We start from the raw sequence: 12,325 nt of genomic DNA, 5'->3' as shown, positions 1-12,325 counted from the left end.
ATGCCACCCCACGGAGGGGTGTTTGTGGGTCTCTGGCTGCTGCTGGCCCCCAGTCTCGCTGAGCCCCCCTCTGGCTCAGGGGGGGCCACCCTAGCCTTCGTCTTTGACATCACTGGCTCCATGTACGACGACCTGGTGCAGGTGATGGACGGGGCCTCACGCATCCTGGAGCGGACGCTCAGCAGGAGCATGAAGCCCATCAGCAACTACGTGCTGGTCCCCTTCCACGACCCAGGTACAGCTGGGACAGGGCGAGGGCAGGTGTCCCACCCGGGATGGGGCTGGGGGGGAGGTGGGCTGCGCTTCTGGGTGGGTTTGGGGCTGCAGCGTGCATTTCCCAAGCACCTGCACTGTCCCTTCTCCCTGTTTTTAATGTCCTGGTGACTGCTGCGATGGGGATGGCAGTGCAGGATGAGCCGCAACTCGGGGGCATGGTGCTGGGCAGGGGATCCCGTCCCCAAGCCTTCCTGTGGGTGCAGGGCAAGCTGTTTCCCACCGGATGAATCCCAGTGATGCTGGCAGCCACCTGGGGGGGCATTTCTGTACAGGTCACCTCAATAAAAGCACCACTCACTAAGAGGTTTTGGTAATTTACTGCAATACCAGAATCACTTCTTTCCGTCCCAGACTTGGGATTTTTGTGCACACCCATAAATAGCAGCTGCTCTGCAGAAGAGCACCGACCCCCTACAAGGAGAGTGGGACTCAGGCTTTATTTTCAGTAGAAACGCTGAGTTTGAATGAAAATCGTTGGAGCCAGAGAGGGAAGGAGGCAGAGGCAGTAAATGGGTTTCTGCATCGCTTTGCTGGGAGCCTCCCCAGCAGGAAAGGGCGCTGGGTTTGCGGCTCACCCTGGCTGGGACAGCCTGGGGTGTTGGGGACAGCTTTCCCAGGGCAGGAAAAGACCTGGACATGGGACTGGTGTGCCCAAATCCACACCTCGCTGGGTGCCAAGCCAGGGTAGATGCTTAACCCTGAGTCTCGCAGGGGTGGGTGCTGGGGCGGGTGCTGGGGAGCTCCGGCAGTGTGGCACTGGCGGAGGCTGGTGCCGGTGGTCAGGAGGGCTGAGGCAGTGGTGTTGGTGTGCTTGCAGAGGTGGGACCCGCCACCCTCACAGCCGACCCCCGGCTCTTCCAGCGGCGCCTGCGGGAGCTCCACGTCCAGGTAAAGCGTCCTCAGCCCCGCGGCGCTGAGCCAGGGTGGCTTTGTGCGTGGCCCTTGGTGGCAAGCCTGTTCCTGTGCAGTGGTGGGTCCTAGTCGCAATCCCTGCTCCCCTCCAGACCTGGTGTCCCCCAGGAGTGTGGTGGGGGCTTGGGGCTGAGCTGGGCTTGCTGGGGGCTGAGCACACTGTGGTGGAGCAGAGAGGGTAACGCTGCCCTGTGCCTCAGGCTCCTGCAGCGGGACAGAGTGCTCTCAGTTCACAGCTCTTGTCCCAGAGTGGGAATGCTTTCCAAAAGTCTCTTCAAGAAGTGCTGTTTGAAAATTGTTTGAGGTTCTTTGTTTGGTTGGGGTTTTTTTTTAAACAATTTCAGCTGCATTCTGCCAGCTGAAACGCTCTTCAGGAGTTTAATCATGCTTTATCCATCACCACTCCTGCCCTGGCTCCCGTGCATTGCTAAATCCCTGTGGCGTTTCCCTTCAGATGCAGCTGTGTTTTGGCAGGAGGTGTAAAGCTGCGGCTGCAAATCCTTTCACAGCCCTTTGGGGTTGCAAAGCCCCGTGGAAGCAGGAGCTGGCCCTCACTGTGCCTCTGCGCTTGCCTGGGGCGGCCAGTTCTGCTGCCATGTGGGGGGTGACGGGGTGGGCTGATAAAGGTGTTCATGGAAAGGAAGCCAGTGGCTTCTGTGAGTCTGGATCCCCAAATGAGTGGTTTAATCATCATTAGCAGTGAGACGGGGACAGGCCCTTGACACCCCATGTGCTCCTGAGACACCATCACGCTGCTCTGGCTGTGCTTGGGCTGACTCCAGCAAAGGGGTGCGATTCCTCCCCTTGAGCAGACCCTGGGTGGGATCCTGCCAGGAGCTCAGTGGGGAAGGGCTGAGCTTGGGGCCTGTGCCACGTCCCTCGCTGTGTGCCGCAGGGTGGAGGGGACTGCCCGGAGATGAGCGTGGGAGCCATCAGGCTGGCCGTGGAGGTCTCGCACCCTGGCTCCTTCATCTATGTCTTCTCGGATGCTCGGGCCAAGGACTACGAGCAGCAGGAGGAGCTGCTGCGGCTGCTGCAGCACAAGCAGACCCAGGTGAGTGGTGCTGACCGTGGGTCCCCTGCCACAGCCAGCTTGGGTGGGCGCTGCAGCAGCACAGCAGCAGCTCCTGGCAATGAGCTGCAGCAAGAAACCCCCCTATGCTGCCTGTTAGTGGGGTGAATTTTGCCTCCCCCGGGCTGGCTCGATGTGCTGGGGGCTGGTGGACGCTGGCTGCATCCCCTCCCTGGCATGGACGGACACCCCGGGGCTGTGCGTGATGCTACGGGGAGTGTTGCTGTGGCAGGTGGTGTTTGTGCTAACTGGGGACTGCGGGGACAGGAGCCACCCCGGGTACCGTGTGTACGAGCGCATCGCTGCCACCAGCTCCGGGCAGATCTTCCACCTGGACAAGCAGCAGGTGACCGAGGTGAGACCTGTGGGAGTGGGGAAAGGTGGCCAAGGTGTGTGTGATCCAGCCCGGCTTGGCTGCTCTTATATTCTCCCCGGGGTTAAAACCTTGTGCCCAAGGCTCCGGGAGCCCTGCTTTAGCTTGAAGCAAGGACTGGAGAAGGCTGGTTGCTCTCAAGCTTGCAGCAGGGCTGCTTGTGTGATCCTTGGGACGAGCGGACTCACCTTCCCCCATAGAGGGGATGCCTCTGCTTGAAGCCAGGGCGCTCCAGTTGCTCTGAGCACCCCTGGAATCAGGCGAGTGGTCTGGCTGTGGGGCAAGGAGCCTCCCTGCCTGTTCTTGAAGCTCTTGACTGGCACAAAATCTCAGAGGCTTGAGGAAGATCAAAGTGCTTTTCTGCTCATTATTGGGCAGCATCTCCCAGCAGACCCCAGCCCCTGCCCAGCCTCTGGCAGTTGTGCATTTTAATGATTTCTGTTCCCATGAATGAGCTGGGGGGTAATAACATGCCTGCTCTAAGCAGCTGAGAAGGAGCCATGTGGCAATAACAATTAGTTACCCAATTCCTTTTGCACCTGCTTGTAGCAACGGGGCTCAGCCAGGGCTGTCACCTCCTGCCCACCCATCCCTGTGCCACACTCATACTGGTACCCACTGGACCTGCCTGGGGCTGGTCCCTCACCTGGGCACTATTTTGCAGCCATGCCTGAGATTTTGACTGGGTGCAGTACAGCCCTGCTCCCAAAATCGCCCCCAAATGGCTGTAACTGGTGTTGAGGGGGATCTGGGCTAATCCTCCCCGGCACGCCCCCAGGTGCTCAAGTGGGTGGAAGAGGCCATTCAGGCCTCCAAAGTCCACTTACTGTCCACGGACCATGAGGACGGCGGGGAGCACACGTGGCCCATCCCGTTCGACCCTAGCCTGAAGGAGGTCACCATCTCTCTGAGCGGCCCTGCCCCGGGGATCGAGGTCCGGGATCCGGCAGGTAGGAGCTCAGGAGAGGGGAACAGGCAGGGGGTGATGCTTTGCCTCTGAAGAGCCCTCATGTCAGGACAAACGGGAGGCTGCAGGCATGGGGATTGCCAAACCCTGTGCTGAAAACATAAATAACGAAACAATGAGCTACAAAATCCTCATTAAGCACCAAGTGCCTCTGCTCTGGTCTCCTTCTGGGTTGTCTTTGCCTCTGGTTTTAGGAGGGTTTTCTCTGCTGTGAGAGCTGTGTGATGGGCTCTGCGCACAGTGGCGCAGGCGCCTGGAGCTGGACCCAGGTTGCTCATCCCAGAGTCTCACTCGCTGTTTCAGGAAAGGTCCTCGAGAAAGGCCAAGGCCTGAAGGAACTGCTCAGCATCCCCAACTCAGCCTTGGTGGTGGCCGTGGAGCCCCACGAGCCAGGGACGTGGTTGGTCACGGTAGGCTGGTGGCAGACGCTGAACATCCCCTACCCATCCCTGATGGATATTTAGCTGTCCAGGCTTTGCCAGGCCTGGGCTTTCCCCATCCGCCTCCAGCCAGGTGGAGGATGCTGGAAGGGACCAGCAGCCACCTCCTCCCTCCCCCATGGCCGCTGCCTTCGCCTGCCCTCAACGTTCACCTCTCGCTCCACTTCCAGACCCAGAGCAGTGGCCGCCACTCACTGAGGATCACAGGCATCAGCAACGTTAATTTTCAAGCCAGCTTCTCCACCCAGCCAGACTTTGATGCCAGCCAGCCCGGGGAGAGGCCAGTGCAGGGTGAGGCTGGTGCTGCCCAGGGTCATGGATGTTGCATCTGGGCTTCCTGCAGCTGGGAACACTCCTGGGTTGTATTTTCCCTTCCCTCTTCCAGGTCTCCCTATCGCTGTGGTGGTGAACTGCACTGGTCTGAAGCTGCCTGGGCGCCTGCAGGAGATCGAGCTCTTCAACACCTCCGGCCATGCCCTCCTCTCGCTGCCCGCGCGGCCGCTCTCCAACACCTCCTTGGGGCAGCTCTGGGTGGGCTCGCCGCTCCGTGTCCCCCCGGGTGACTTTCTGTTGAAGGTGAAGGGTGAAGATGCAGAGGGCCACACCCTGCACCGCCTCTCTGGGGTCACCTACACCAGTGTGATCCCCGGTGAGTGGTCCCCACGCTCCCCAAAGATGCTGAGAAGGGACCAGAGGCTCCAGCACTGCCTCTGCTCTGGTTTCTGCTTGGGTATTTTTTTATTTTGCTTCCCAGCACAGCTTTTGGTGAGCTCGCAGGGAGAGTTACATGTGTGCACGTCCCCAACTGTGTGTGTGTCCCCAACTACTTCCAGGTCTACCCAAAGTGAACATCTCCAGCAAGATCCAGGCTTACAACCGTGAGCCACAGCTGATCTCCTGCTCCGCACGAAGCGAGGTCCCTTTCCACCTGCAGCTCAGCCGTGGTCGGATGAGGCTTGGGGAAGAGCAGCTCTTCAGGTGAGCCTCTGGTTTGGCCCAGTGGGCTCCATAATGGACCCATGTGGGCAGCAACAGCCCCCTGAGCTGGCTGTGTGCCTGCAAGCTGTGAGCATCCCAAGGCAGCCAAGGAAAATCCCAAAGGATGTGTGTCTGCAAGGGGTGGGGGTGCACCCCTTTGCATGGCTCAGTTGGAAAAAAAAGTCCCAGGGTTTTGGAGCAGGGTGGTGGCCTGGCAGCCCCTGGGGGTAACCCTGTAGTCTCTCCCTTCTTGTAGGAGTTCAGGGAACATCAGCTGGTTGATCCCTGTGGTGTCCAAGAGTGACGAAGGGTTTTATGAGTGCACAGCCACGAGCAAGGTCGGGGTGACGCGGGCTCGTGCCCACGTCTCTGTCTCAGGTGGGCACTGCTCATGCCAAGCGTCGGTGCCCACGAGTCCCCAGGTCTGTGACTGGGCAGGGGCTCATTTCACCCCTGCGTGCCACGTTCACAGAGCCACCGCCGCGTCTCATAGCCCCGGGCAACATCACGGCTTCACCGGGCCAAGACGTGGTCATGTCCTGCCTGGTTCTGGGTGATGTGCCCTACAACCTGACGTGGAGCTGGGACGGGAAGGCAGCCGGGCCGGGGGACAGCCGGACCAGGCTGCTGCAGAACCGCTCACTGGAGATCAGCCCCGTGCAGCCGGGCGACGGGGGCCTGTACGAGTGCGTGGCCCGCAGCGCCCACGGCACTGCCACCGCCTCCCTCTGGCTCTTTGTCCAGGGTAGGCTCAGTCCCCCATGGGACCCTGGCCCGGGTGATCCCCTGCCCTCTGGGTGGGCAGTGGATGGCACCAGGGATCTGAGCTTTTCTCCAACCCCGTGCAGAGGTGCCGTGGGTGAAGGTCGACGCCAGCCCCCAGCACTTCAGCAGGGGCCAGGAGCTGCGGCTGAACTGCACGGCCGGGGGCCACCCCCCTCCCCACACCGTCTGGAAGCACTGGGGCTGGGCGCTGGAGCAGGACGAGAGGTAACCCCTGGGGACCTGGGTGCCTTCATCCTCCCTGTCCCACCGGGAATGGTGCTCCCCTTGCAGGGGTGCACGGGCTGAGGGAGAGGGGCTTGGGGCTGCCCCTACCTCTGGAAGGAGGAAGGCAGCATTGCACTATCTCCAACCTGTGCACCTGAGATGGTCAGCATGTTGCTAGCCTTAATTTCATATATTTTTAAGCCATCCTGCCTTATCCAGGTCACCAGCTCCACCGAGGGGAACTCGAGGTGCTTTGCACACCTGGTGTGCACTCAAAATCTCAAAATAATCCTTGTGCTTCCCCCTAATTTTTTCTGCTTCTTGGCTTCCACCTCCCTGCCCATGTCAAGCTGTGAGTGCTGGAGTGGCCTTTGGGGAAGGACCTTTTTGGTTTTTTTTTACTTTGGAGATGAAAAGGCTCAATTCTCAATGCTTTTCCCTGGTTCAAAGCAGCTTCCTTCCCTGCAGCAGCTGATGAAGCTGGCTTGAAGTGCTAACCCACATCTATCAAACACCCAGCACTTGCCACACATGTGGGATGGCCTTAAGCCTGCTCACTTGGTTTTACCGGGCTTGTTTCTCTCTCTCTCTCTCTCTCTCCCCGTTCACCGCAGGGTTTTCACAGATGCTCAGGGCACCCTGCACATCAAGGCCGCAGTCCCAGAGGATGCGGGGAATTACAGCTGCTACGCCAGCAGCGTGCTGGGCTGGGATGAGCAAGTCGTCACGCTGGAGTTCACTGGTACCTGCTCCCCGCCAGCCAACACCATCCCAGGAAGGGCCCTGGCTCAGCGCTGCCGCAGGAGGGGTTTATTATCCCTCCTTGCTGTCCCTTGGCTGCCAGCTGGGATCTTGCGGCATGCGAGCTATGGGATTGGGCTGTCTGTGATGGAGGGAGTTGGGGGGCTGCTCCCAGAGCCCTGGGGTCCCCTTGGGGTGAATGACATCACACCCAGCACTGCAGAGAGTCACTGAAGCTGTGTCTCTCCCCATGGCACAGAGCCTCCTGCCATCCTGGTGGTGACACCCAGCCTGAAGGCGCTGGTGGGGGAAGACGTGACCTTGGAGTGCTGGGTTTTGGGGGTGCCCCCTCCCCACATCATGTGGTACAAAGGTGAGACTGGGACAGACCCAGGGAACAAACCCCCTCTGTGTGCTGGGGGCACTCTGCCACCTTGCAGGGACGTCACACGTGGGGGTCCCTGGACCAATGGTGGGAGTGACCCCCAGAGGCACTCGGGGTGCTGATGTGGGGGTCTCGGGGCAGGCGAGCAGGCTGTGGCAGCGTTCCCACCCGGCACCCAGCGTGCCGTCCTGCGGCTGCAGGCGGTGCAGGAGGAGGATGCGGGGCAGTACGTCTGTGAGGCTCTCGGTGAGGCTGGCGTTGCCTTCGACAGCACCGTGCTGGAAGTGGGGTGTAAGTCTCCGCCTCTCCTTTTGGGTGACACTGAGCACGTGACCTTATCTCCACCACTCTCACTCCCGGCTCAGCTCCTACTTACTGCTTCCTAGGGCTGCTCTTGCCCCCAGCTCCTGGGTTTCCCAACATTGGGGTGTCAGTGCTCAGTACAAGCAGACTGAAGCCTGGTGGGATTTCCAAGGGTCAGGAGGAGGGAAGAGGATCAAGAAGAAGCAGAAGAAGATGCTATGGCATGAGACATGATCGCATGGGGCAAGATTGGGGGTGTAAATTGCAATTAGAGGGCAGAGATGGGGGATGGCTTCTGTGTGTCTGAAAATCCAGGTACCTCAGCAGTGCTCAGGGCTTCCCACTGGAGTCAGAAGGGATGGAAGAGCCTGGGTAGGAGGAGAGGAGGTGCTGAGCTGAGGGCAGTGAGGCTTGAAGCAGTTAAAGGTGGAAAAGTGCGAGGGGTTTTGCTGAGCCAGGGTGGTACTGAGTATAACTGAAAGGGATGGAAACTGTAACAGCTGTAACAGCTTTGGTGAAACACCAAACACTTTAAGTCAGTCTCGTAACTCCTCAGGGCATCTGGCTTGTGGGTTTTGCAATCCCGTCTCTTCTCAGGGCTCGACTACGCACAAAGCCTGCTGTGGGGAAGACGGGGTGTCAGACCTACCTGAGCCCCTTCTCCACTGCTCTCTTCTCCAGTGGCCCCTCACTTCTCTGAGCCCCTGGGGGATGTTGTGGTCCAGGTTGGGGAGAGCGTGAGCCTGCTGTGCCGCGTCGAGGGCTCTCCCCCACCGTGGGTTGCCTGGTCCCGGCAGGATGGAAAGCCTGTGCCGGGCTGGCACGGGCCACAGGGTGTTTCCAGCCAGCTGGAGGCTGCCGAGCTCCTCATTGACGGTAAGAGCTGAGCGTGCAAGCATGTGCTGAGCATCCGGCCTGCGTGTGTGCTTACACAGTGCTTGTGTGCTTGGGTGCTCTCCCCCACCTGCTGCAGGCTGGGGGGATTAGCCCCAGCGCTCACTCTCTTTGCAGTAGTAAAGCATTGACAAAGTGGGTTTATTTGCACTTTTTACTTGTGCAAGCTTAACTGCTGTAACAGCCCACAAGGCTCCAGCGTTGTGGGGTCCCCCCCTTGTCTGAGGCGGTGGTGGGGCAGGGGAGGATGGTGTCACCCCTATCCTGGAGCTTGCTCAGGGCTCTCCAGCCCCACCAGCCTCAGGCTTCTCCCATGTGTGCTCTAGGTGCCTCGCTGGATGACCAAGCTGTCTACATCTGTGAAGCCCAGAATGAGTTTGGGAAAATCCAAGCGGAGGTCAAGCTCACGGTCACCGGACACGGTTTGCTTTTACGTGCTTTTGTTGGTATATTGATCCTGGCTGCTGCCAGCACCGCCTGTGCTGGTGGTGAGCGAGTGGCTGACCTGTGCAGTCACATCTGCTCCCAAGCTGGCCACAGTGAATGCTCAGCAAAACCACCCCCCAGCTCAGGGTATGGATAATGCCTTTCCACCACTTTGGCTTAATGCACTGACACGTGCTTGAACCCAAACTGTAGATAAATATTCCCATATTCTTGGAGGAGCTTGATGTTAGTGCTGGCTTGTGCTGAGCCAAGGTCTGGACCTTGGAAGAAAGGCAATCTAGAGCTGTTCTTCTGAGTGTTCCTGGCCAGTTTATCTCCAACTAATATTGTTTCCCTTTCCCATCTTCCAAGCAGCCCCAGAAATAGCTCTTGCATCCCCCGTGATCCGTGCGCTCCCGGGCCAGCCCGTGTCACTGCCTTGTGTCGTCCTGGCCGGGAGGCCATTCCCAACCCGCCGCTGGCTGAAGGACGGGCAGCCGGTGAGGCTTCCACGCCCGCTGGGATGGTGGGTGGGCAGATGCGAGCACTGCCCTGCAGCAGGGCCTTTGCTGCAGGATGGGTCCCCCAGCCTTCTGGGGCCAAAGCTGCTGGTGAAAGATACCAGGGGAGCATTTGGGTTGGGAAGGCACTGTGGGTTTATCACCACATGACGTTCCTACTGCTCAAGGATTGGTTTTTAGATATGCCTCAAAGACACAGCAATATGGCAATGTTTGACCCCTCAGTCTGTCCTGCTTTCTGCTCTCTGCCTGTGCCCAGGTAGCCCCAAGCAGCCGCTACTCCATCCGGGCTGATGGGAGCCTGCACGTGGACCAGGTGTCAGAGGGGGATGCGGGGAGGTACACCTGTGAGGTGACCAACGCCCTCGGCTCACACAGGCAGGACGTGTCCCTGATCATCCATGGTGAGTGGCAGGTGCTGGGTGTCCCCACTCTGGCGCACAGGAGCGGGTGCCCTCTGCACTTCCTAAGCTGCAAAACCCGTCTCTCTTTGGTGGACATGGCCCTGGCCATGCACTATGAGGTGCTTCTCTTCCTTCCAGTTCCTCCCAGCATTGAGCTTGGCCCTGTCCTCGTCACTGCCACTGAGGGAGTGGCTGTCACCCTGTGGTGCAATGCCACTGGCGTGCCCCCCCCTACTGTCACCTGGGCAAAGGTAGGTAGGTGACAGGGCTGGCCAGGCTATGGGTCACCCTTATGAGTGGGGTAACGTGTCTGGAGGGGATGTAGCTCTCCAGTGCAGCCGTGGCTGCCCGAGGAGGCAGCACAAAGTGCCCTGGGATGCTGGGACCTGGAGGTGGCTTGCTCTGATGGGTCCAGACCCCTCTTCTTACCCTTGGTATGCTCAGCCTGTGGGAGACTCTGCTGTCTCCCTTCCTCCCTTCCCTTTTCTCTGCAGGGCACAGAGCCCATCTCCCTGAGCCCACGCTACCACCTCAACCCCAATGGGACCCTCCTGATCCCTTCACCCTCCCCTGAGGACGCTGGGACTTACTTCTGCACAGCTACCAACGTGGCAGGCTTCTCCAGCAGGGAGATGCAACTCTCAGTCAGCAGTGAGTGCCTGGGACTGGCCCTGGCGCCAGCTCCCAGTAAAGCGGATTCAGGGGGTGACTGTCTTGGGAGAGCATGACCTGGGGACTCTCCTTGGGCCACCTAGTCAGGAGCCAGATGGGAAGAGCAGCCCATGAGGGCTGTGGGGCACCTGAAATGTTTCTGTATTAGTGGTGCTCCCTCTCCACCCAGCAAAGCCCAGGATCAGCGTGAACGGATCACAGGCGTCAGACCCTGTAACCATCCTGGCTGTACTTGGGCAGGAGACCACTCTGCCCTGCGAGGTTCAAGGCTATCCCCCTCCCTTGGTGGTGTGGTCCCAGGAGTCCCAGCCGCTGTCTTTTGCCACTGTGAGGTAAGAAGTGTTGTGGGTGCTGGGGCCACGATCTCTTGGGATTGTGTGTCTCCCCAAAGGGATGTTTGACTCAGGAAGGGACTCAGCTGCTTGGCAGAGGGGTGTGAAGGGCATCCCTGGCATCAAGTGGCTGATACTCAATGCCTTGGCTGGATCTGAGGAAGCCGAGCAGTGTGGCACTAGCTCTGCTCTTCAAGGAGAGCATAGCAAGAACCACCAGGATTTTTTTCCATCATACAAACATCTGCTGGAACAGAACAGCTGCTTCTGACCCTCCACGCGCATGCCCTGGACACAGGGCTGGCGTTGGGAAGGGAAGGCAGGTCCAGCACAGCTCTGCAGCTCCACTCACCCATTCATGCACGTTCCTGCCTTGTGCCGTCACGGTGCCGGAGGCGGCGAGGCCAAGGATGTGCCTGGGGATGGCGGATCCCTGTGGGATGTGTTGGACTGGGGCTTGACGCTGCTCCACCCCCAGGCAGCGGCAGGGCACTGAGGAGGAGGCGTTCTGGGGTCTAGAGGAAGAGGAGGGCAGTGCGGCAAGGAGAATGGGCAGCCAGGGAGGCTGGGGGTGCTGCAGCCTCTGCTGCCCCTCACGTGTCAGGGTGACTTAATGGGCTTTAGACATTGAGATGCTCCTGGGCCAAGGTTTGGCAGAAACACGGTTGTGAGCCTGGCAGCGGCTTTGTCTGCACTGGAACATGGGTTTAAAGGACAGTTCTGTTCCAGTGGGTGACTTTTGGAGAGTCAAATTCACTTGTTGATGGTGTTGAGGCTGATGACAGCCATGGGACAGTCATTTAATGTGGTTTGATGAAGATGATAATCTGGAGGGTGGTTGGATATGTGTTTGAGTGGTCTTGGTCTTCCCCCTTGAAAGATGGGAGTGCTTTCTCAGTATGTTAGCACTATGCTGGAAGGAGCTTCCTAAAATCATGGGCCCTGATCTTGGGGTTAATCACTTCTTTCCCTGCACGTGAGCATTGGTGTGGCTTGAGGAAGCAGGAAGGCATCTTGGTTTTGCTCTTCTTGAGGGACTGTGTTACCTTGTTATTCTAGTCTGGTTTCCCATGGCTGCTCCTGCTTGACCTGTGCTGCTCCCCACATCTCAGCTGGCTTGCCCTCATGTGCCTGGGTGATTTATGGGAGCACGCGGGAGGAATCTGCAGCCGTGGGCTGAGATGATGTTATGTCTGTGGAGCACAGACAGTGCTGGGAACAAGAGCATGGCCAGCTCCAGCTGCAGGGGTCGTGCTCCCTCACCCTGCTGCCTCATGCTGAGCTCACACAGGAGCTGAAAAAGGGGATTTTTGTACCCGTGGACAGTTATGCTGCCCATCATGTGCATGAGGTGGCTCTGGGGACCTTCTCCTGGCTGTCTCAAGGTGATGGTGAGCTCTCAGCCCTTATCTCCTGCCCAGGGGTAGGTAAGAGAGGACGTGGCTGTTCCTCCCACCCAACTTTTCTGTTCCCTCTCTCCCAAGGTACAGTGTCCTCCCCTCAGGGTCCCTCCGGCTGGCTGAGCCCCAGGTGACGGACACTGGCCTCTACACCTGCACAGCCACAAACGCCGCAGGGAACGCCTCGCTCAGCTACAGCCTGCATGTCCAAGGTTCATGTCTGCGGGTTAAAATGCTCC

General features: G+C 59.1%; 1 protein-coding gene across 1 annotated transcript in view; it reads left to right on the top strand.

Annotated features, from left to right (window-relative positions):
• Window positions 1-12,325, top strand: part of HMCN2 (hemicentin 2) — a 37,191-nt gene continuing 24,866 nt past the window's right edge. Inside the window, exons 1-23 of the mRNA XM_026860411.1 lie at window positions 1-235; window positions 1,094-1,164; window positions 2,084-2,242; window positions 2,493-2,615; window positions 3,412-3,583; window positions 3,904-4,010; window positions 4,211-4,331; window positions 4,426-4,689; window positions 4,874-5,018; window positions 5,275-5,396; window positions 5,491-5,763; window positions 5,867-6,008; window positions 6,623-6,750; window positions 7,009-7,122; window positions 7,276-7,425; window positions 8,119-8,313; window positions 8,658-8,753; window positions 9,133-9,257; window positions 9,538-9,682; window positions 9,821-9,933; window positions 10,177-10,333; window positions 10,503-10,686; window positions 12,171-12,298. Coding sequence (XP_026716212.1) covers window positions 1-235; window positions 1,094-1,164; window positions 2,084-2,242; window positions 2,493-2,615; window positions 3,412-3,583; window positions 3,904-4,010; window positions 4,211-4,331; window positions 4,426-4,689; window positions 4,874-5,018; window positions 5,275-5,396; window positions 5,491-5,763; window positions 5,867-6,008; window positions 6,623-6,750; window positions 7,009-7,122; window positions 7,276-7,425; window positions 8,119-8,313; window positions 8,658-8,753; window positions 9,133-9,257; window positions 9,538-9,682; window positions 9,821-9,933; window positions 10,177-10,333; window positions 10,503-10,686; window positions 12,171-12,298 — 3,469 coding nt within the window. The remainder of the gene's footprint in view (window positions 236-1,093; window positions 1,165-2,083; window positions 2,243-2,492; window positions 2,616-3,411; window positions 3,584-3,903; window positions 4,011-4,210; window positions 4,332-4,425; window positions 4,690-4,873; window positions 5,019-5,274; window positions 5,397-5,490; window positions 5,764-5,866; window positions 6,009-6,622; window positions 6,751-7,008; window positions 7,123-7,275; window positions 7,426-8,118; window positions 8,314-8,657; window positions 8,754-9,132; window positions 9,258-9,537; window positions 9,683-9,820; window positions 9,934-10,176; window positions 10,334-10,502; window positions 10,687-12,170; window positions 12,299-12,325) is intronic.

This window comes from Athene cunicularia (assembly GCF_003259725.1).
Source record: "Athene cunicularia isolate RWA chromosome 17 unlocalized genomic scaffold, athCun1 chr17_part1, whole genome shotgun sequence".
NCBI lineage: Eukaryota > Metazoa > Chordata > Aves > Strigiformes > Strigidae > Athene > Athene cunicularia.
Note: the sequence above shows the minus strand (reverse complement) of the source record. Positions and strands in the feature narration are given on the sequence as shown.